Source organism: Leucopleurus acutus (assembly GCF_964270905.1).
Source record: "Leucopleurus acutus genome assembly, chromosome: 16".
NCBI lineage: Eukaryota > Metazoa > Chordata > Mammalia > Artiodactyla > Delphinidae > Leucopleurus > Leucopleurus acutus.
In genome coordinates, this window is record NC_139158.1 from 37,766,607 (window position 1) to 37,787,132 (window position 20,526).

The 20,526-nt window shown below is 54.5% G+C and overlaps 1 protein-coding gene across 2 annotated transcripts in view; it reads left to right on the forward strand.

Annotated features, from left to right (window-relative positions):
- The window catches only part of UNKL (unk like zinc finger), a gene marked incomplete at its 5' end in the record, with an annotated part of 44,927 nt that overhangs the window by 16,592 nt on the left and 7,809 nt on the right, over positions 1–20,526 (forward strand). For both annotated transcript variants that reach the window (XM_082857348.1, XM_082857347.1), the window contains 5 exons: positions 625–742; positions 2,143–2,227; positions 2,772–2,857; positions 9,398–9,460; positions 15,694–15,871. In XM_082857348.1, the coding sequence (XP_082713474.1) occupies positions 625–742; positions 2,143–2,227; positions 2,772–2,857; positions 9,398–9,460; positions 15,694–15,871 (530 nt within the window). The remainder of the gene's footprint in view (positions 1–624; positions 743–2,142; positions 2,228–2,771; positions 2,858–9,397; positions 9,461–15,693; positions 15,872–20,526) is intronic.

Genomic DNA, 20,526 nt, shown 5'->3' on the forward strand with positions numbered 1-20,526 from the left:
ATAATTTTTTAAATAAATCCAATACAATAAAGCTGTCAGGAAGTACCTGAAGAATAGAGGGTATTGGGTAGGGTTTTCATATTGTAGGACCAAAGTCTCAGGTTCAATTTTGAAATAGTTTCACGGGGAGACAGAGTGTGGTCCCCTGGTGGGCTGGGCGGGGGCTGGGCCTGGTCTCCTCCTACTACAGGAAGCCTGGCTGCGTCTCCGAGGTGCTTGTCACAGTGGCATCGGTGGCTCTGACTCACTTCACATTTTGTGGAAAATGAAAACAGGCTCCTGAATGCCTTCTGGGTTCCACCAGGCACCTGCACTCCTTTTTATTTATTTATTTATTTATTTTTTGGCTGCCCTCTGCGGCATGTGGAATCTTAGTTCCCTGACCAGGGATCGAACCCACGCCCCCTGCAGTGGAAGCGCAGAGTCCTAACCACTGGACGGCCAGGGAAATCCCTGCCCTGCTTTTTTTTTTTGCCTGTCCTGTGAGGAAGGGGCCAGTGCTTCCAGGGCTGGCACCCATGTCCCCTGGTGGTGCACGTGTGCTCAGCACTGTGCGGACAGCCTGACGCCCCAGGGCATGTGGGGAGGACATCCATCCTCCGCTGACTCCTCCTTGTCCCCCAGGTCCACCCCCTGCCCCAGCGTGAAGCACGGTGACGAGTGGGGCGAGCCCTCCAGGTGCGAGAGCGGGGACAGCTGTCAGTACTGCCACTCGCGCACAGAGCAGCAGTTCCACCCCGAGGTACGGGAGCACCCTCGGTCCAGGGACGGGCTCAAAGGACTCGCAGGGCTGAGCATCTATGGTTCTTTACACGGAAAGAATGCGATTAAAATCAGCAAAGGATCAAGGCCACAGGGGCGGGTCCTGGGGAGACCAGGCACGCACTGTGGACGGTGTGTCCTTCTCCTAGCCACCGTGTGTGGCCGTATTTGTGGCCATACTCACAGTGCTGCCAGCTGGGAAGTCACCCAAGCCTTGGCATCTAGGGTTTTTACTGGGGGTCGGTCAGCAGACGTGGCTAACCTCAGTCTCTGGCCCCTGCAGAGGCTGAGCCAATGTTGCGTGGCGCAGGCCCACCTTAAGTCACCATGTGGCATGGCCCAGGGCCCCAGGTAAACAGAGACCCGACCAGGCAGGACATTCCAGGGACTCAGACGTCACCTCCCTGAGCCCATCAAAGCCAGTCCTTCCTTTGGGGCATGCCGGTGTGGACAGGGAAGCCATGGAGTTAACCCTTTGCTGCACACTCGGATTTGTGTTAAAAACGAACAAGCACACAAAGCCCCTGGACCAATGGGAGAGCATCAGAGCACCGGGACCAGGAGGGTCAGGGCCAGTCTGGGAGCAGGCTCTGTGGTGAAGGAGCGCCCAGCTGTGCCCACTGGGGCACCTGGGCTCCAGGGAGGGGTGGGCTCCTGGTCTGAAAGGCTGTGGTGTTTCATTTCTTAAAAGTTTCTTCTGTCTAGAGATTCAGTGCTTCAAAGCGTGCATAAAACAACACTTAGATTCCTGATATTTGGAGTTCTGAATTGGAGACCTTTTGAAATTGCTTCTGTTGGTGACCCTTAAAATTTCAGTGCAGGTGCTCAGGGGATGGTCAAAGAGCCACGGGGAACGAGCAGTGTTTCGGGCAGGGAAGGGGGCGGGTGGCAGCACCCATGAGGGTGTCTGGGGCCTAGAGGCCGCTGTCCCTTCTGGGCAGGCTGTGCTGCGGGGCCACACCCGAGTGAAGCAGCCTTGGGTCTGGCCATGGAGTGGACGCACGTGGTCACTTAACAGGCATTTCTTGCCCACCTGCTGTATACCAGGCACTGAACCAGGTGTATGTTTCAGGAAGTGCCAAGTGGACAAGCTGACCTGATATGTGATTTCAAGGACAGGCGCTGCAGGAGCAGCCTCAGGCCCACACGGTTTCCCAGGCTGACTGGCCCTGCGCAGACAGGGCGTCCTGGGACTGCTGGGAGGAGTGGGGATGAGGGGTGCGGTGTCCACATCCTTCTTTTTCAGGATACCCCCTTGTGATTACCAGCTTTGGGCCTCCAGCTGGAAGGAGGAGGCCAGACCCAGCCAGCTCTGGGCCTCCCACGGAAACAGGTTTCCAGTCCAGCCTCTCTATTTGCTGTTTTATTTTCATTTCCTAGATCTACAAGTCTACCAAGTGCAACGACATGCGACAGACTGGGCACTGCCCTCGGGGCCCCTTCTGTGCTTTTGCGCACGTGGAGAGTGAGTACCTTGGTGCACCCGGAGCAGGCAGGGCTCAGCCTCGGTCGGGGGCGGCTGGGAGGGTCGGCGGGGCTCTGGGCTTCATGGGGTTCAGCATGGCCCTGCCTCTGGACACCCCAGGGCCATGAGTGTAGTAATTTTGGCCAGGTGAGCCCATAAAGTCCCCAAAGGCAGAAACCATGTCGGTGACGGGAAATGCATAGACACGGCCCTTCCCCGGGGTTCCCGAGAGCTTCCTCTTAAAGCTTTTTGATTTGAGATTCCTGTTCTTATGAGCATAGTTGCAAATTCTGCTTTTACTATTTTTTATTTTAATGGGGAGGGTGGCTTTTCCTGTTGAAATTTTCCATTACTTTCTGCTGTTGGAGTTGTTCATGATTTGCTCTGGAAGACGCCAGGGTCCCATGCGGTCGGCTCGGCTCACAGCGGCTCTGGCCGACCCGTTAGAGACTAGCGCACGCTTGCTCTCCCTGATCTGTGGGGTCTTTTTAACCAAAGTCTCAGCCAGCAGCCACTCGAAGCCTGCCACCCCCTTTCTCGGCAGAGAGTCTTGGAATGGCCAGCGACTGGGGCTGCCGAGACCTCACCTCCACCAGCGGCCCCGTGGCCCCCAGCGGGCAGCCCGGACACGTAAGTGGACGGCGTCCCGAGGAGGGTGCCCGCTTTGCTGTTTGGTTTGAATCCAGCATTAGGTACACGGATGGATGTGATCTCTGGGTGACGTGGTTGGAGGCGGCCTGCCTGCAGGGTTGGCGGCTCCTTATAGAAGAGTCTAGAAGAATCCTGGCTGAGTCCTGGCCCGGGTGTACTTGCCTGGCCTTGCCTTTTGCCAGACACGCACATATTGGCCATGTGCGAGGCGCGGTCTCTGGCTGAGTGTGAAGAGGGGCCCTGAGTCCATGGGGATCCCTGAAGGGCAGGAGAGGCGGGTCCCCAACGAGCTGTGAGGGCAGACCCAGGCGTCTCAGTGAGAGTTGTGCAGTGAGAGATGGGGGGCCTTGTGGGTTAGGACCCTTGTGCCCGTGCAGGTGGAGGGGACAATGGGGGGCTCCATCCTGCGTCCCGTCCGTCACTGTGGCATGGTCGTGGGCATGGTTGTGGGCTCCTTGGCTCTGCCTTACGTCTCTGAGGATGATCCTCTTCCTCGCACGCGTTTTTAATCTGTCGTGTTGGTGTCACTGAGGAGGTGGCCGCCTGGGATTGGTTCTAGGAAGGAAACTGAAGAAAACTCAGGTGTTTCCCCATCCTGTCTTTCTTTCCACTTGGTGCTTTTCTGAAAAAACAGAAGGACTGGAAAGGTGAGGACAGCTGAGGTGGGGTTTGCTTAGAGGAGCCCTGCCAGGCACACAGTTCATCACTGCTCCTTCAGCACGGAGGAGCATTCGGGACTGCCACTCTCTTCCAGTAGCAGAGCCGGCGCTTGGCAGAGGCAGAAGCTAGTCCCCTCCTCACCTTCTTGGTGGCTCCCAGGGGGTGTGACAGTCGTGGTTTCAGGTGGTGGTCAGAGGGCCACTGGCTTGGCTCCCACTGAGGGCCAGGGTGGATGGATCCTCGGTGTGGCTTGTACCTGAAGAAGCAACAACCAGGGTGTTTGGACGGGGAAGCTGGGACCCTGCAGGAGGCGCCTCCGGCTGCTGGGCGGTGCCAGAACAGTGCGCCCACCCCTGCAGACAGACTCTCAGGGCATCCTTTGTCTTTTGTTAATTATTTTGCAACTTAAAAGTCACCGTGCTAGAACACATAGTGGGTGCCAGGGCTGGGGAAGGGATGGCAGTGAGGGCTCAGTGGGGAGGGTTCCTTTACAGATGGAAATGTGGAACTGGATAAAGGTGGGGTTCGCACAACATCGTAAATGTGCCAAATGCCACTGAATCCTTCACTTTTTAAAAATTACTCTTGTGTGAATTTTGCCGCGATTTTTTAAAAAACTAAAAAGAGTAATGAAGCATCCTGTTTGGGGCTGGCTCTGACTTTCGGGCCCAGGACGTAGACAGCCTCAGGGCAGGCCTGGCAACACCATCTTCCTGCATGGTGCTGGGCTCCAGCTGTGTGTTGGGCGACTTTGGCTGAGCGGGAGCCCTGGTTTTGTCTCTCTCAGGTCTCCTGTTGCAGCAGCCCCGCAGGGAGCACCCGGCAGCCCTGCCAGGTCTGAACGGGAAGATCGTGCAGGGGAGGGCATTGTGCTTGGGGCAGGTGGCGGGGGGTGGGGTTGGGGGGGCGAGGTTCTCATTCTCTACTGGTTGCCCCCTCCATCCTGAGTATATTTGTTTGTGAGGATTGTCACAAGTCCCGAATCCAGCCTTGTGCACAGTGGGTGTTCCCGCTGCTTCCTTTTCAGTGTAGAGAGAGTCTGGGTGAACAGACAAACCATGAACCTCACTATGCATACTTCACCCTGGTGGGGGAGAGATGCCTGGAGTCTCATCACCTGTAGATGTGGTCCTGGGTTTGAGGAGTCTGTCTTGGGTTTGAATCCCTCCTCTACGACCGGGGAGAGGGAAGCGACTTCCCCACTGCTTGCTTCCGGCTGTGGGGCCCACGTAGCTGTGCGTCGGCTCCCGCTGCCGGCACCCTCTCCTCACTGTGTCCAGAACTGGCCACATCATGTGACCTGCTGGCATCTCTCAACAGAAACACATTGTGAAATAATAGAAAATATGTATATTGGTCTCTTCTCCCCCTGGCTCCTCACACAGGACTCCAAGACCCTCATAATTCTTTTGTTCCAGTGAGGTGACTCTTGGTGGGCTCCTGGATGGGGCTGGTCACAAGAAAGACCAGGTGTGATTAGAAGCCTGGAATTTTCAGCCCTACCCCCATCCTCTGGGGAGGGGGAAGGGGCTGGAGATTGAGTCAATAGTGGATCGTGCCCACGTGATGACCCTCCATAAAAATCTCTAAAGTATGAGGTTTGGAGAGCATCCAGGTTGGGGAACACATCCATGTGCTGGAGGGTGGTGCACCCCAGCTCCACGGGGACAGAAGCTCCTGCACTTGGAACCCCTCCGGACCTTGCCCGGAGTGCCTCTTCACCTGGCTGTGCATCTGTGTCCTTTATCACATCCTCTATTACATAATGAGGCAGTAAACATAGTTACGTGTTTCCTGGAGTTCTGTGAGCTATAGTACAATGGCTTGGGTTCCATTGTAGATGGAACCCAAGGAGGGGGTCATGGAAACCCTGGTTTACAGCTGGTCGGTCAGGCGCACAGGTGACAACTTGGGACTTGGATTGGCGTCTGAGGTGCAGGTGTGTCTCATGGAACAGCCCTCAGTCTGTGGGGGTCTGCGCTGTCTCCAGGTAGCGAGTGTCACAGAGGAGTGTTTCCTCTTCACCAGCTGTGACTTTAGCACAACCTTTCTGCGTGCTGCCTCTTATGTCTGGCTGCAGACGCAGCTGAGTTCCTTTGGTGAGGCAGGGAGCTGGGCTGCTCTCCTGGGTGATGCCCACCCTGCTCCCCGGGTCAGGCTTCCAGCCCCACAGCTGCTTTAGGCAGGGTGCACCTGGATTCGCCCACCTCACAGGTCCTCAGTTACCCTGAGGTGGGACTCAAGTGTGTCAGTGTAACCGTTTCAGAATGAACAGCAGCGCCTCGTGTGGCCACCACCTCTGCTCGTCCTTATGTGAGACAGAACTCATTCAGGTGGGCCTAAGGCCAGGACTGGAAATTGAGGGAGAAGTTAAAATCCTCCAAGAAGTTACCGAGTCCGTTGTACTGCTCACCGCATGACAGGCCAGTAAGTCGAAAGATGAGTTGTTGGGGCAAGGAATAGCAACTTTATCCGGAAAGCCAGCAGACCAGGAGGACAGTGGACTAATGTCCCAAAGAACCCAGTTAGAATTTAGGCTTCTTTTGTACTAAAAGGAGAGGGCGTATGGTTAGTTGTTGCGAACTTCTTGGAATCCTTTGTTCTCAAAGCTGTCTGCATAGGTCTGGTCACGTTCCTATAAACCTCCAACAAGATAAATGTTATGCTCTGTTTTGCAACTTTTTATCTCTATATGAATGGAAAAGTGATAAACCTTTAAAGGTCAGAACTTTGAGAATGGGCTATCCTGTGTATTTCAGGCTATAGGCAACATTCTTTTAGTGATTAACTTGTAGCAAAAGCAATAGAATACAAAGGTTAAAGCAACAGAAACAATCCAATATGGAGTCAGATTTGTTCTTCCCTATTACAAAGTTTCCGTTAAAAAGATTCAAGCAAAGTGTTTCAATGTGAAACATCCAGTCTTCCCCTGGAGGACCACAACATTGGAACTGGGAACTGGCTCGTCCTCCTGCCTGACATTTTCAGCACATGCTCAAATAGATTTTGAGCATCCAAGAATCATGTGGGATCTGAGGCGCTGGGGTCAACTCGGGCCGCCTCTGGGCATGGGTTCAGGGGCATGTGGTTTGGTCGTGACCCTAAGGGAATACGTCGATTGGGGTGTTTGGAGAAGCTCGGACCTCAGCATGGGTCTCACTGTCCCAAACGAACCATTTTCGTTTAAATTGGGGGTGAGGAATAGAGGACAGCTTCCCTTCCCCATTTTCCTGAATCTCAGTCAACTTTGACAGCAGAACTGAACGTAAGTGAAAGAACTCTGTGCTCTATCCGGGGCAAGCTGCTCTCACCGGCCGCCCTCTTGCCCCGTTCCAGAACATTCACGCACAGCTAGGTGCCTGCTCAGCACACCTGAAAGCTCCTGTGTGATGGTGGGTTGCTGACATTGCAGAGCATGAGCTCCCCTCCCCGCCCAGCACAGGTGCAGGCCCAGGGAAGAGTCAGGAGGGCCCCTGGACGGGGACAAGGCCCCACGCAGGAGCTCTGGGACTTTATCCTGAAGGCGAGCAGAGCTGTTTCAGGGCAACCTGGTTTCTTCACAATGTAGCTTCTCTTTAGAGCGAGGGTCTCAGGTCTCTGGTCAAGGCCTTCTGAGGCCAACAACCAAATTGGGGTGTGTGTGGGGGGTCACTTCTGGGTGAAAGGAATGCAAGGAAACCAGAGAAACCAGGACGGGCTCAGAGTTGAGCTGGGTGTTGGGCATCAGGCAGGAGGAAGGGGCCCCAGTCAGGGCCTGTGTGAACATGGCTTCTTCTCTGCCTTCTGTGAGTCTTCTGGGTCCTTCTACAAATCCAGAAATCAAACAAGGAAGGAAGGGATGACCTAAGCCACCGCCACAAGTTCAAGTTCACTTAACATAAGATTAGGCACAAAAATCAGAATAACACTCAGATCTAAAGAACGTTTTTTTGTTTTGTTTTTTGTTTTTGTTTTTGGCTGTGTTGGGTCTTCGTTGCTGTGCGTGGGCTTTCTCTAGTTGTGGTGAGCGGGGGCACTTTTCATTGTGGTGTGCAGGCTTCTCATTGAGGTAGCTTCTCTTGTGGAGCACGGGCTCTAGGCACATGGGCTTCGGTAGTTGTGGCATGCAGGCCCTAGAGCGCGTGGGCTTCAGTAGTTGCATCACGTGGGCTCTAGGGTGCATGGGCTTCAGTGGTTGTGGCGCGTGGGCTCAGTAGTTGTGGCTCGCGGGCTCTAGAGTGCAGGCTCAGTAGTCATGGCACACGGGCTTAGTTGCTCTGTGGCATATGGGATCTTCCTGGACCATGGATTGAACCCATGTCCCCTGCATTGGCAGACAGATTCTTAACCACTGCACCACCAGGAAAGTCCCTTGGTGCAGTTTTCATGCTTATGTTTGACCTGAGAGTACAGGTCCTGAGCTCTGCATGCAAAGCCATCCTCGTGCAGTTTCCCCAGAAGGTGGCTCATGGGAGTCAGGATTTTTACATGCGAGAGAGAGGAAAAAACTATTCCCTCGGGCTTCCCTGGTGGCGCAGTGGTTAAGAATTCGCCTGCCAATGCAGGGGACACGGATTTGAGCCCTGGTCTGGGAAGATCCCACATGCTGCGGAGCAACTAAGCCTGTGCGCCACAACTACTGAGCCTGCGCTCCAGAGCCCACGAGCCACAACTACTGAACCCCGGGCGCCTAGAGCCCGTGCTCTGCAACAAGAGAAGCCACCGCAGTGCGAAGCCCGCGCACCGCAACGAAGAGGAGCCCATGCTCGCCGCAAGTAGAGAAAAGCCCGTGCGCAGCAACGAAGACCCAACACAGCCAAAAATAAATAAATAAATTTTAAAAAAAAACCAAAACTGTTCCCTCTATCCATTTAGGTTTAGTGTCTGGGGTCCCACAAATTAAACTGACCAAAGGCAAATTAACTGGAGAAAATGTTTATTTCTTATTCATTTGGAGGCTAGACCTGGGGGCTTATCTACCCTTTTAACAAAGAGCAATAAATTGTGGAGAAGTGACAAGACAAAAAGGGTTTCTGCTTACAGGGAACTAAATTTGGGAAGGTAAAGATATGGGGGAAGTAAGGGAAGATGAGGGTTATTTTAGTGAGTTTGTTGTGAGGCTCAGCCTCCTGCAGTCCTTTGGGTGATTAGCGTTCTCAGGTGGTTAAGCTGTTCCCTTCCTCTTGGGAGGGAAGGGATCGCCTTTATGAAGGGAAATTTATAGGCTGTCTCCAGGCAGAAAGGGTGAGGGCAGAGAATAGCCTTCCAGGAAATCATTTGTCTCAGGTGTTGGACTTCCCACGACTTTCCCGGCTCTGGAGACGCAGCCCTGCCTGGGAGGCTTTCTTTGGGGTTCGCCGTTGTGGGTTCAGGGAGCTCTCACCTGCCTTCACACGGACCAGCAAGGAGCGCAGAGATCCACATCAGGTGTAGGAACTGGAATCCAAGAAAACTGATGCAGAGGCAGCAGATTTGAAAGCCTTTCTGTTTCATGGACTTCAGTTCTTGGCCTTTTCTTTTTCTTTTCCCCCCTTTATTTGTTTGTTTATTTTGGGCTATGTTGGGTCTTTGTTGCGGTGCGCAGGCTTCTCACTATGGTGGCTTTTCTTGTTGAGGAGCACAGGCTCTAGGTGCACAGGCTTCTAGAGAGCAGACTCAGTAGTTGTGGCACACGGGCTTAGTTGCTCCGCGGCACGTGGGATCTTCCTGGACCAGGGCTCGAACCCGTGTCCCCTGCATTGGTAGGTGGATTCTTAACCACTGCGCCACCAGGAAAGTCCTAGTCCTCAGCCTTTTCTGCCTTCCGAGCAAAGCTTAGGTCTCTGTGTGTTTTTAATCAGCTGCTTTTTCTTCCAACAGCCAGTGCTTTTTCTGTTGCAGGCAAAGCGGAGAGATTCACCTGCTGAAGGCAGCCAGAAGGCCAGCGAGCAGGACAGTAAGCAGGTACTACCCGAGGCGAGATTTCACGTTCTCTTTGCGACTAGACTGCTGCCTGTGTAGCCCGTCACTTACCCCTGACTCACGCCGTGACCTGGTTAACATCCATTTATAAAACAGCTACATTCTTATATTCTTCTTAAAGTCATCTGTTCCATGTGTCCTTTGTTTTAATGTTTTAAAAAGTGTGCCGTACCTTGGAAACAACAGAACCAAAACCTCTTAAAGTTTCCCCCACGGGGAAATAAGAGGTGCCCTTCGTGGCCCTTCTGTGTGAGCGTCCCCGGGGCAGCCGTGACAAAGCTCCACAGACCGAGGCTTAAACAACACGCAGTGATTCCGTCTGGAGCCCGAAGTCGGAGACAAGGGTGTCAGCAAGGTTGGTTCCTTTTGGGGACCTCCGTTCTTGGCCTGCAGGCACCGTCTTCCCTCTGTGTCTGTGTCTGTCTCCAGTGGTCCCTTTTCCATCAGGACATCAGTGCTATTGATCAGGACCCCCCCATCAACCTTGTCTTAACTTGATTCCCTCAGTAAAGACCCTGACTCTAAGCAGGTCCCGTTCAGAGGTGCTGGGGGTCAGGACCCCAACATCTGAGTTTTGGGGGCACAGTTGAGCCCATGGCAGCATCCAGGGTGAGCCTGGCTTGGTCTCCCTCTCTCGGGTCACAGTCTGGAGTTGTTTTCACCTCTGAGAGAACTAGTGATCAGAAACTAGTGATCAATGCATTCTTTCTCCTCCAAGGGAGGCTACATGGGGGCTTCCCGCCGTGCCCCCCCCCCGCCCCCGCCCCCAGGCTTCTGCTAAGTCAGGCCCTTTCTCTCTGTTCTGTGCGACATAGCTTCCTGTAGCCTTGGTAAACCAAGTTGTTTGAGAAACAGGTTTTTTTCTCTGGACACAAGGATGCTTGTTTTCCTATCACTGTAAAAAGGCAGAGGGAGCTTTACATGCTCCGGAAGGCCTGGGCTTGGCAGGATGCGCAGCGAGCACTCACTCTCTCTGGCGGCTTGTCACCTGTCTCTGCTCTGAGCTTTATTTTAAATTCCCAAGTGGACAGGCCCTCACAGTTCCTTTTCTTCTGGTTTTCTTAGTGCCCTGAAGGTACCTCCTGGGGGATTTTTCAGGGCAAGATGTTCAGGCACTATTTTTCCATTAGAAGCTGCTGAAGCACATTTTTGAAATCAGCAGGGTGGTTGAAAGTAAAAATACAACCCAGTTATCTTTTTTTTTTTTTTTAAAGAGATTGAAATCGAGAAGTTGTTCATTAAGAATCTGAAACATGAAATGTTAACAGTAGTGTAGCCAACAGGGTACGTGACCGCAGTCTCAGGGCTGAGGAGGAAGGGCCTGGAAAGGAGTGGGGCTCACGGCGGGGGAGCCCAAGATGGCTGGGAGGTTCCCAGTGTGCGAGCTGCCCTCCCCCTTGGGCGCTGTGAGTAGACTGGCCAAGTTCATCTACCAGCCAGCACTCACCTGCACCCAGAGACCCCCTCCGTCCTGTCCCAAAGCCAGGCCCGGTTGGAAAGTCAGAGGGCCCCTAGGCCAGGTTAACTGGTCCCAGCATTTCCCCTGGACCCCTGAAGTTCCCGCTCTGTTTGAAGGGTCGGCTGGAATGCCCAGTGGACGCCGTGGCTGTGAGGCCAGCCTGGTGGCTCTCTCGGGTGAATGGTGCTCAGATGCTGCTCCAGGCACCCCTTCCCTGCAAGTGGGCGCCGTCCGCTCTGGCTGGAGGAGAATTCTGGCCACCTGTCCCTGGGACCTCCCATCTCCTCTGAGGCGGCCGCAGGACCCCATGTCCCTGGGCCTCAGCAGCAGCTCTTGTTTCTGGGGCTTCGATCATTGGGTCAGAGTGGGGAACACAGGGCGTGTGGTGTTTTCCTTGATAAACTGAGGCGGTTCAGTTCGCTGGTTAGCCCGGCCCACTCCCCAGTGTCCGTCTTCCTTCCTAGGGGGCCCCTTCCTTAGACACCCCCTGCTTGCTGGGCGGCACTCGGTGGTTCCTGCCGAGGAAAGCAGCTCCGTGCTGTGGCCGCCCATCGCTGCAGAGTCCAGGCTCCGAGACCATGGAGACAGTGTCCACGGTGCGCAGACCCCAGCCCTCCAGGACTCGCTCTGTCCCGCTCTGAGAGGCAGCCAGTGGTGTCACCCCGTGAGAGCAGAGCAATTGGGGGACTCAGTTCTCAGCGAACAGGCGGGCTTTCCAAGTTGTCAGTCTGATGAGTCCCCAGGTCACCCCAAGCTTACCCTAGCACACGAGTGTGTCTCTGCTACTCAAAAACAGGCAGATGAAAAAAAAAAAAAACAAAAAACAGGCAGATGGGAAAGCTTCCTGACTTTGGAATTGGCAACAATTTCATGGATGTGACACCAAAAGCACAGGCAACAGAAGAGAAAATAGATAAATGAGACTTCATTGAAATTAAAAACTTTCGTGCATCAAAGGACACTGTCAACAAACAGAGTGAAAAGACAGCTCATGGAATGGGAAAAATATCTGCAAATTATTTATCTGATAAGGGGTTAATATTCAGAACATAGAAAGAACTCCTACAACTCAACATCAACAAAACAAGCAACCTGATTAAAAAATGGGCAAAGGAGGCTTCCCTGGTGGCGCCGTGGTTGAGAGTCCGCCTGCCGATGCAGGGGACATGGGTTCGTGCCCCGGTCCGGGAAGATCCCACATGCCGCGGAGCGGCTAGGCCCATGAGCCATGGCCGCTGAGCCTGCGCGTCCGGAGCCTGTGCTCCTCAACAGGAGAGGCCGCAACAGTGAGAGGCCCGCGTACCGCAAAAAAAAAAAAAAAAAAAAAATGGGCCAAGGACTTGAGTAGACATTTCTCCAAAGAAGATACACAAATAGCCCACAAGCACATGAAAAGATGCTCAATACCAGTGGTCTCTAGGAACATGCAAACCAAAACCACCATGAGGTACCACTTCATGCCCATTAGGGGACAGCTGCTATTAAAAAAGCAAAACAAAGAATAACAGGTGTTGGCAATGATGTAGAGAAATTGAAGCTTTTTTGCATTGCTGGTAAGAATGTAAAATGGTGCAGCCGCTGTGGAAAACAGTATGGTGTTTCCTTGAAAAATTAAAAATAGAATTACCTTATGATCCAGCAATCCCATTTCTGGGTATATACCCAAATGCAAGCAGTGTCTTGAAGAGGTATTTGTACACCCATTTTCACAGCAGCATTATTCATGAAGCCAGAAGGTGTGAGCAACCCAAGTGCCCATTGGTGGATGAATGGATGAGCATAATGTGGTCCATCCATACAGTGGAATATTATTCAGCCATAAAAAGGAAGGAAATTCCATCACATGCTACAACATGGATCAATCCTGAAGACTGTGTTAACTCAGGCTGCCATAACAAAACACTAGACTGGCTGGCTAACATACTGGAAATTTATTTTCTCACAGTTCTGGAGGCTGGACATCCAAGATCAAAGTGTAGGCAGGTGTGGTGCAGGTGGCTGGCGTCTTGCTATGTGCCTGCACATCCTTTCCTCTGTGCCTGTGCATCCCTGGAGTCCCTTCCTCTTATAAGGACACCAGACCTATCGGATCAGAACCCCCTCTTATGACCTCATTTAACTGTCACCCTAAAGGCCCGATCTCTAGATACAGTCACATTGGAGGTTAGGGCTTGAACATTCGGATTTTGGGGGGACACACAGTCCACAGCAAAGACATTATGCTCAGTGAAATAAGCTAGACACAAAGGACAAATCCTGGGACTTCCCTGGCGGTCCAGTGGTTAAGACTCCACTTCCACTGCAGGGGGTGAGGGTTTGATCCCTGGTTGGGGAACCAAGATTCTACATGCTGCGATGAGCAGCCATACAGTGGGATGCCCCCCACCCCATACAGTGGGATCCTGTTTGATCCTGCTTATATGAGGTCCCTGCAGCTGTCAAATTCATAGAGACAGAGAATGGAAGGGTGGGTGTCAGGGGCTCAGGGAGGGTGGGGAGTTAGTGTTTAATAAGACAGAGTTTCAGTTTGGGAAGATGAGAAAGTTCCGGAGATGATGGTAGTGATGGCTGCATAGCTGTCAATGTATTTAATACTGCTGGATTGTATGCTTAACAGTGGTAAGATGGTCAATGCTATGTTATGTGTATTTTATCACGAAAAAAGAGAAACCGTGCAGACAAAGCTGGCGTAAGGAGGAGCACGCCCCCCCCCCCGTTTTGCTGTGTCACGTCTGGCTCTCCTGGTGACAGAGACCCCACTCTCCACCCATCCTGCTACATCTGTAATCACCGTGGGTGGCCTCAGGGAAAGGACCAACCAGGATGTTGTCATCGATTTTCAGGACAAAGTGTCACCTGATGTCTTCAAGGGGGCACGTGCTCCTGCAGTATGAATTTTTTGGGTGGGTGAAGTCACGGCAGCTCCCAGCCAGGCTCCATGCGTGGGGTTTAACATGGGGTGTCTGCAGTGCCATGGGTAGGTTCCTGCCATTCCTGCCTCGCCCGGGGACGGGGCAGTGGCTGCGGCGGGAGAGAGGAAGAAGGCCTGTGGTCACACCTCCCACGGCTGGAGGGATGGAAAGCCAGGTTGTGGATGGGCAGGTGGGCCCACCTCTGAGCTGAAGCCCAGGGAGAGCTGGGGGACGTTGCTCTCCAGACCTCTGTAGTTTGAGTTACTATTTTTTTTTTTTTTTTTTTTTTTTGCGGTACACGGGCCTCTCACTGTTGTGGCCTCTCCCGTTGCGGAGCACAGGCTCCGGACGCGCAGGCTCAGCGGCCATGGCTCACGGGCCCAGCCACTCCGCGGCATGTGGGATCTTCCCGGACCGGGGCACGAACCCGTGTCCCCTGCATCGGCAGGCGGACTCTCAACCACTGTGCCACCAGGGAAGCCCCCGAATTACTATTTTTAAGTTTTAGTCTCAAGCATACAATGGCGATCAGTCCCAGGGTCTCTGCAGTCATGGACCAATGGGTTGTCACCTGGGGCCTCTCTTGAGCAAAGCCAGTTGCTGGGGGTAGACCATGAACGCCAAGAAGGAGGCCTCAGGGCTGGGAACACTTGCTTGGAGAAGCTATTCTGTGCCAGATTGGTCTCTTACACACTGTTCAGTGAATTTCCTTTTTATTATGAGAATTTCACTAGGAACCCCATATCCTTGCACTTGGTCTTATAGCACCCCTTCCCTCCCCCCCCACCACGGTTAACTTTTCCTATATTATTTTGAGGCAAAACCCAGACGACATACCATTTCACTTTAGTATAGCTTCTGACTCTTGATTTCCTAGCAGCCTCTGAGTGTGCACCCAGACATGACTGTGTACAGTGTGGAAAGCCCTGAGGTCTGACTTCGTAGGTCTGTCCTGGTTCATTTTTATCACATCCTTTTCTGTGCACAGTGCCCACCACGTTACTGGCTATTCATCCAAAATTGTGCCAATTCTTTTAATCTATCAAATAAAGATAATGTGAATTGCCCCGATCTTTTTCTTTTGTTGGGTAATGAGGTCATAGGATTATTTTTTTAAATAAATTTATTTATTTATTTTTGGCTGTTTTGGGTCTTCGTTGCTGCACGCGGGCTTTCTCTAGTTGCGGTGAGCGGGGGCTACTCTTCGTTGCGGTGCACGGGCTTCTCACTGTGGTGGCTTCTCTTGTTGCAGAGCACGGGCTCTAGGCACGCGGCTTTAGTAGTTGTGGCATGTGGGCTCTAGAGCACAGGCTCAGTAGTTGTGGTGCATGGGCTTAGTTGCTCTGCGGCATGTGGGATCTTCCCGGACCAGGGCTCCAACCTGTGTCCCCTGCATTGGCAGGCAGATTCTTAACCACTGCGCCACCAGGGAAGCCCCTCACAGGATTATTTTATCGACGTCTTCAGAAGCAGTGCTGGCTGTCTGCTCACGTCTGTGGTGGGTTGTTCTTAGGCTGCCTCATCTGCTTGTGAACGTCCTTCTCTGAATCTTTATTATCATGATTCTTATTATCATCATTAGATGGGACACTCCCTGGATACATTTGTTCCTGTCCCTGGGTGATCGACAGCTCGTGATTCTGCTGTCACAGTTATTGTAACTAACCAGATGTTTAAAGCCTCTCTAGAATCTCTGGAAAAGTAGTCGACTTTCTTTATTTTGTTTTGGGGATAAAAGTGGGCCAGCCCATCCGTCTCGATTCTGTCATTCTCTGTCACTGTGCTGCCATCACATTGCTGTCCCTGAGCAGGGCGCTGGCTCATCTTGTTATGTCTTTGCACAGAGCCACCTGGCAGTGTTGGCAGTGGGTCACCCCCTCGCTCCCAGCGTGAGTTCCAGCCTCGCATCCAGCCTGGCATCCAGCACTGGCTCAGGCGGCTCCTCGCCCACCGCTCTGCCCACTGTCTCGGCTCGTGCCCACCCTCTTGACCCCACTGGCAGCGCCGTCGAGGCGGTCCCAGGTAAGTCTGGGGCTCTGCTCCCATCTCCCCGACGCCTCTTTGCACTTCCCTTAACGCCTTCCAGTATGCATGGTGTATGCTCATGCTTAGTTTGTAGAAGAGCATTTTTGGTCACCTGCCACTTTGGCTGTGTTGCCCTTGGTCTAGGAAATGCCTGCCTCGCTGGGGGCCTTGGGCTGCAGAGGGGATGAGGAGCCCTCAGGTGGGGCAGCTGGACAGGCCCCACAGGGCAAGGCAGAGCGGGCAGTGCCACCCAGCCTGAGACCACCAACAACAGGAGGCTTCAGAGAAATGAAATGGGGGCTGTGAGGGGTGGTGAGGGCACCTGAAGACGGGGGACGGTGACAAGAGTGAGGAGCGGGGATGAGGTCACAGGGCATGGGCACGGCTACCGGCTGCAGAGGGGTTCTTGGCCGCTGGGAGTCCTTGAGGGTTTGTGGACTGATGACTGGTGTGATTGGACCCGGGGGACCTGTCTGGCAGCTGGATGGAGGCGCAGAGCCCAGGTTGGGGCTGTCGTGGAAGCTAAGGGAAGAGTGGAGCTGGTGGGTGAGATGGTGCCTGTCAGGGCCATACGGGTCACCTGGCCCTCTCAGGCCACGTCTGGGTGCACCTGGCTACACCAATAATACTAGCCAGTTTTGGGAAGTAACGGAATCCTCAGAACTGCCCTCTGGCCCCAGGAGGAGGGCCCTTGCTGGCCTTTCTGCAGTTGGGACCCAGGACCCAGAGTGCACACCCCACCCGCTTTGGGGCTAACAGGTGTAGACTGGATTGTTTTCCCATGTAGTTTCATTCAGGTTGTATCCTTACTAATGCACTGCATGAATAGAAGGGGTAAACTCTGAAATAAACAGGTGCTGGTTCCAGATTTTCTGTGTTTAATGGATTCAGTGGAATCATTTCAGGGCCACTGGGCAGGTTCCTTTCTTTTGCCTTCCACTTCATATGAACAGGCGGGAACCTCCGGAGTTCATTGCCGGGTGGCTGGCAAAGGGTGGAAAGACTAGATCGACTGTGGAGGGACCTCAGGGCTGTGGGCAGCTGACTCTAAGTGACCTCCGAGGGCAGGGTCACGGCCTGTTCATCCTGACCCACATGGCGTTGGGTTGAGCATGTTTTACCTGAGTGGGGTCCAGCCTGAGCCGCGGCAGGCGGGCAGGGTAGGAGCAACCGGCAGGCGGCAGGGCTCGGGACTTGCCGCGGAGACCCCACTTTAATCCGAACAAAGCAGCCCGGCCCCGCGATGGTTTTCGCACAACCTGGGTCCGGGGTCCCGGCACGCCGCCTCGCAGCGCCGGGAGGGGCAGGTGCTGGTAAGAGGAGGTGAGGGGCGGGGCAGCCTAAGGCTTGCGTCACCAGGGTGGGACGGAGTATGTCGGGGGCGGGGGCATCCCGAGGCTTGCGTCACCGGGGCGGGGCAAGTCGGGGGCGGGGCGATCTAACATTTGCGTCACCAGGGGCGGGGCCGGCGCGGGCCGGGCGGGGCGAGGGCCGTGTTTGAATCGGCAGCGGCGGCGGCAGCAGCAGCAGCAGCAGCAGCGCGGGGCGCCGGACGCCGGGACGGTGAGTCAGCATCGTCAGTCCCGCGCCGTCAGGGTGCGGGTCGTCGTTACCCGGAGCTTCAGATAGAGCGGTGCGCCAACTCCCTGTGCTAGGTGCGCCTTCCCTTCTCCCCAGGTGGGCCAACTCCCGTCTCTCCAGGTGGGCCAAATCCGCTCCCATGTGAGGTGCGTCTCTCCCTCCTCCCCTCCCCCAGATCCTTCCCCTCCCCTCCCGGTGCTCCTCTTACCGGTCTGCGGTACCCGCGCCCCGGGCCAGGTGTGACAGCCAGGGGTTGGTACCAAGGTCTTCGGGGTTGCGGAATGAGGCGAATACAAACATCCCCCCTTTAGGAACCTGCTCTGCAGAGGCGCCCGCTGCTTCCCTGCGTGGGCGCCAGCCGCGGGCTTCTCCAGGGAAGCCTGCATCGCCTAGCGGAAGGGGGTCTCTCGCTCCCCGAGGAGGACGGGGTTCCTGCCTTGTCCTGCTGCTAATCGAATCGCCGCCTGCACTGTCGGAAACTCAGACCAGCAGTGAGCGGGTTTGCCAGGTGCTTCTCCATCCTCTAGTTAGGGGAAGGACAGCCCGCCAGGGGGCATCCTGCCCCCTCCCCGTGGGTGCAGGGGAGCACCCCCACGTCAGGGGTTCCCCATTCTGGCCTCTAATTCGAGCACTGACTGTGTGCATTGTTCCCGTGTGTCCCATGGTCCTGGGGACCTGGGCACCTCTTGAATGTGCTGTGTCACGTCGGGAACCGAGCTTTGCCAGGGCCATTTACTCAGCAGCTTTCAGCTAATTGCTTGTTAACATCTGGGCGGTTACTGGTACTTTGGCAAGGCGGGCTCCGGGTCACATGGCACAGTTTACCTAACTGGGTTCACATAGATTTTGAGTGTTGTCAGTTCTTCCTTTAAGAGAACATCTCAGAAGACCTGGGTCTGATCTTAGGGAACAGTGGGGTGTGTAATAGGATAAGAGACATAGTGCTGGTGAAAAAGTGGGCCAGGACACCTCCTGGGAACGCCAGTAACGGCCGCCACCCCCCAACCCCCGCCTCCGCAACACAGGCTGTGGTTTGTCGGGTGAGATTTGGCTCCTATTGTGCCCTGCCTGCACCTGAGCGGGGCAGGGCAACAGGGGTGCCCCTTTATGCTGAGTCATTGGGTGGGGGTGGGGGAGTGGGATGAGATAAATCACTTCAAGGTAAGAAAAGGCTCCTGCACACAGTTTATTTCCATCCATCCGTCCATCCCTTCCTTCATTTTATGTGCCTTTGTTATTAAAAAAATGTTTCTGGAACTCTGCCAGCTTTGAAGCAGACCACCCCTAACCTGATCTCACCACTCCAGGTGTGAAGGGCTAAGTCCATGTTGTCAGGTCCTCCTGACCAGCATGTCCAGGACAGGAGCTCAGGACCCCAGGCAGAGCAGATGTGCCAGGCCAGCACAGGGAGCGTGGGTGGTGGTGGCAGGTCAGGCGTGTAGTGGGTGGGTCAGGGTGCTTGCTGTCAGCGGGTGAGTCTGCACATCAGCCAGCAGTGGTCCAGGCCTGGGCTGGACCGCACAGTCCAGGTGACATGCAGGGATGGAGCAGGGGGTGATTCTGAGAAGGGTTTTGGAGTCTGGGCAGGAGTTTTCTCAGGACTAGTGGGGCTAATGGAAGCTGTGGCAGGCTGTAGCCCACAGCAGTGTCATGGCTTAAAAGACGAAGGAGGAGCCATTGCTGGGGTGGGGAGGGGCAGGGTGGGAAAGGGTCCTGCTGGGGGAGTGTGGACTGGCTCGCCAAGGGGTACATCCTTTCTGGGAGGCAGGACTCAGGACATGAAGAGGTTGTCATCACAGAAAGGTTACTCCTGGGACAGAGCAGGTCGGGGTGAAGGGGCAGCCTGCAGAGATGGCTAGAGCTGGGAGCCCTAACTGGTGTGGGTCAGGGGAGGAGGAGTTGAGGGCTCCTCTGGGCTTCTGCTCAGCATGTGGGCCCAGGTGCACCAGCTCAAAGGAGGCACCTGTGTGCGGTTTGATAAGGAGCCAATGCTGCAGTGGGGCCACTCCTGCTAGGAGGAGGCAGTGTGGCCATGCTGGGGGACGGCTGGGGCGTCTGCAGATGAGCACTGCAGAAGTCACCTGTGTCCGGATGTGGACCAGGCACAGGAGGGGCTGCCGGGCTCCCATGAAGGGTGGCAGGGCCAGGATGTGGCCCCAGGCAGGGGAGGAAAGAGGGACAGGGCCGCCTTTGACCGGAGGGGTTTGGGGGTACAGTGCAGGGCTGGAAGGCAAGGCTGGGGTGACAGTTTAAAGAGTGAGCTGGAAACTGGGGACAGCAAGAAGGAGGGGGTCACCCGACTAGGGGCAGAGTTGGGTGAGGGGCTACAGGGCCTGTGGTCATGTCCTGGGGAGCAGGTGGGAGCCAGAGGCTGTACCCTCTGTGTGGAGTTCACATTAACAGGAGACAGGTCTGTCTGTGGAGGAGTCCTGACAGGTCTGGGCCCCTAGGTCTGCGGGAGGCACCCGTTCGAGCACCACAGCACAGCCTGGAGAGGACAGGTCGGTGTGTGTGGGGGGGGTGTTTCCAGGTGGTCTCGATTGTTGTGAGTTAAATTATGTGCTCCCCAAAAGATATGCCTCCGCTGTAAACTCTCCGCCCCTGTACTTGGGAGTGTGACCTTATTTAGAAACAAGTCTTTGCAAGGAATTCCCTGGTGGTCCAGTGGTTAGGACTCCACGCTTTCACTGCCACGGGCCTGGGTTAAATCCCTGGTTGGGGAACTAAGATCCTGCAAGCTGTGCGGTGCTGCCAAAAAAAAGAAACAAGTCTCTGCAGATGTAATTAAGGTAAAATGAGGCCATTAGGATGGGCCCTAATTTGATATGACTGGTGTTCTTATAAGAAGGAAATTTGGACACACAAACACAGGGGAGGGAAGACCACATGAGGACAGAGGCAGAGGTAGGGCTGGTGTGTCCACAAGCCAAGGAATGCCAAGGATTGCCAGCAGAAGAGGCAGGAGGGAGAGTCTCTGGAGCCTTAGAGGGAGCCCAGCCCTGTGCACCTTGACCTCAGCCTCTGGCCCCAGAGTGGATTTGCATGAGTAGAATTGTGTTGCTGGAGGCCAC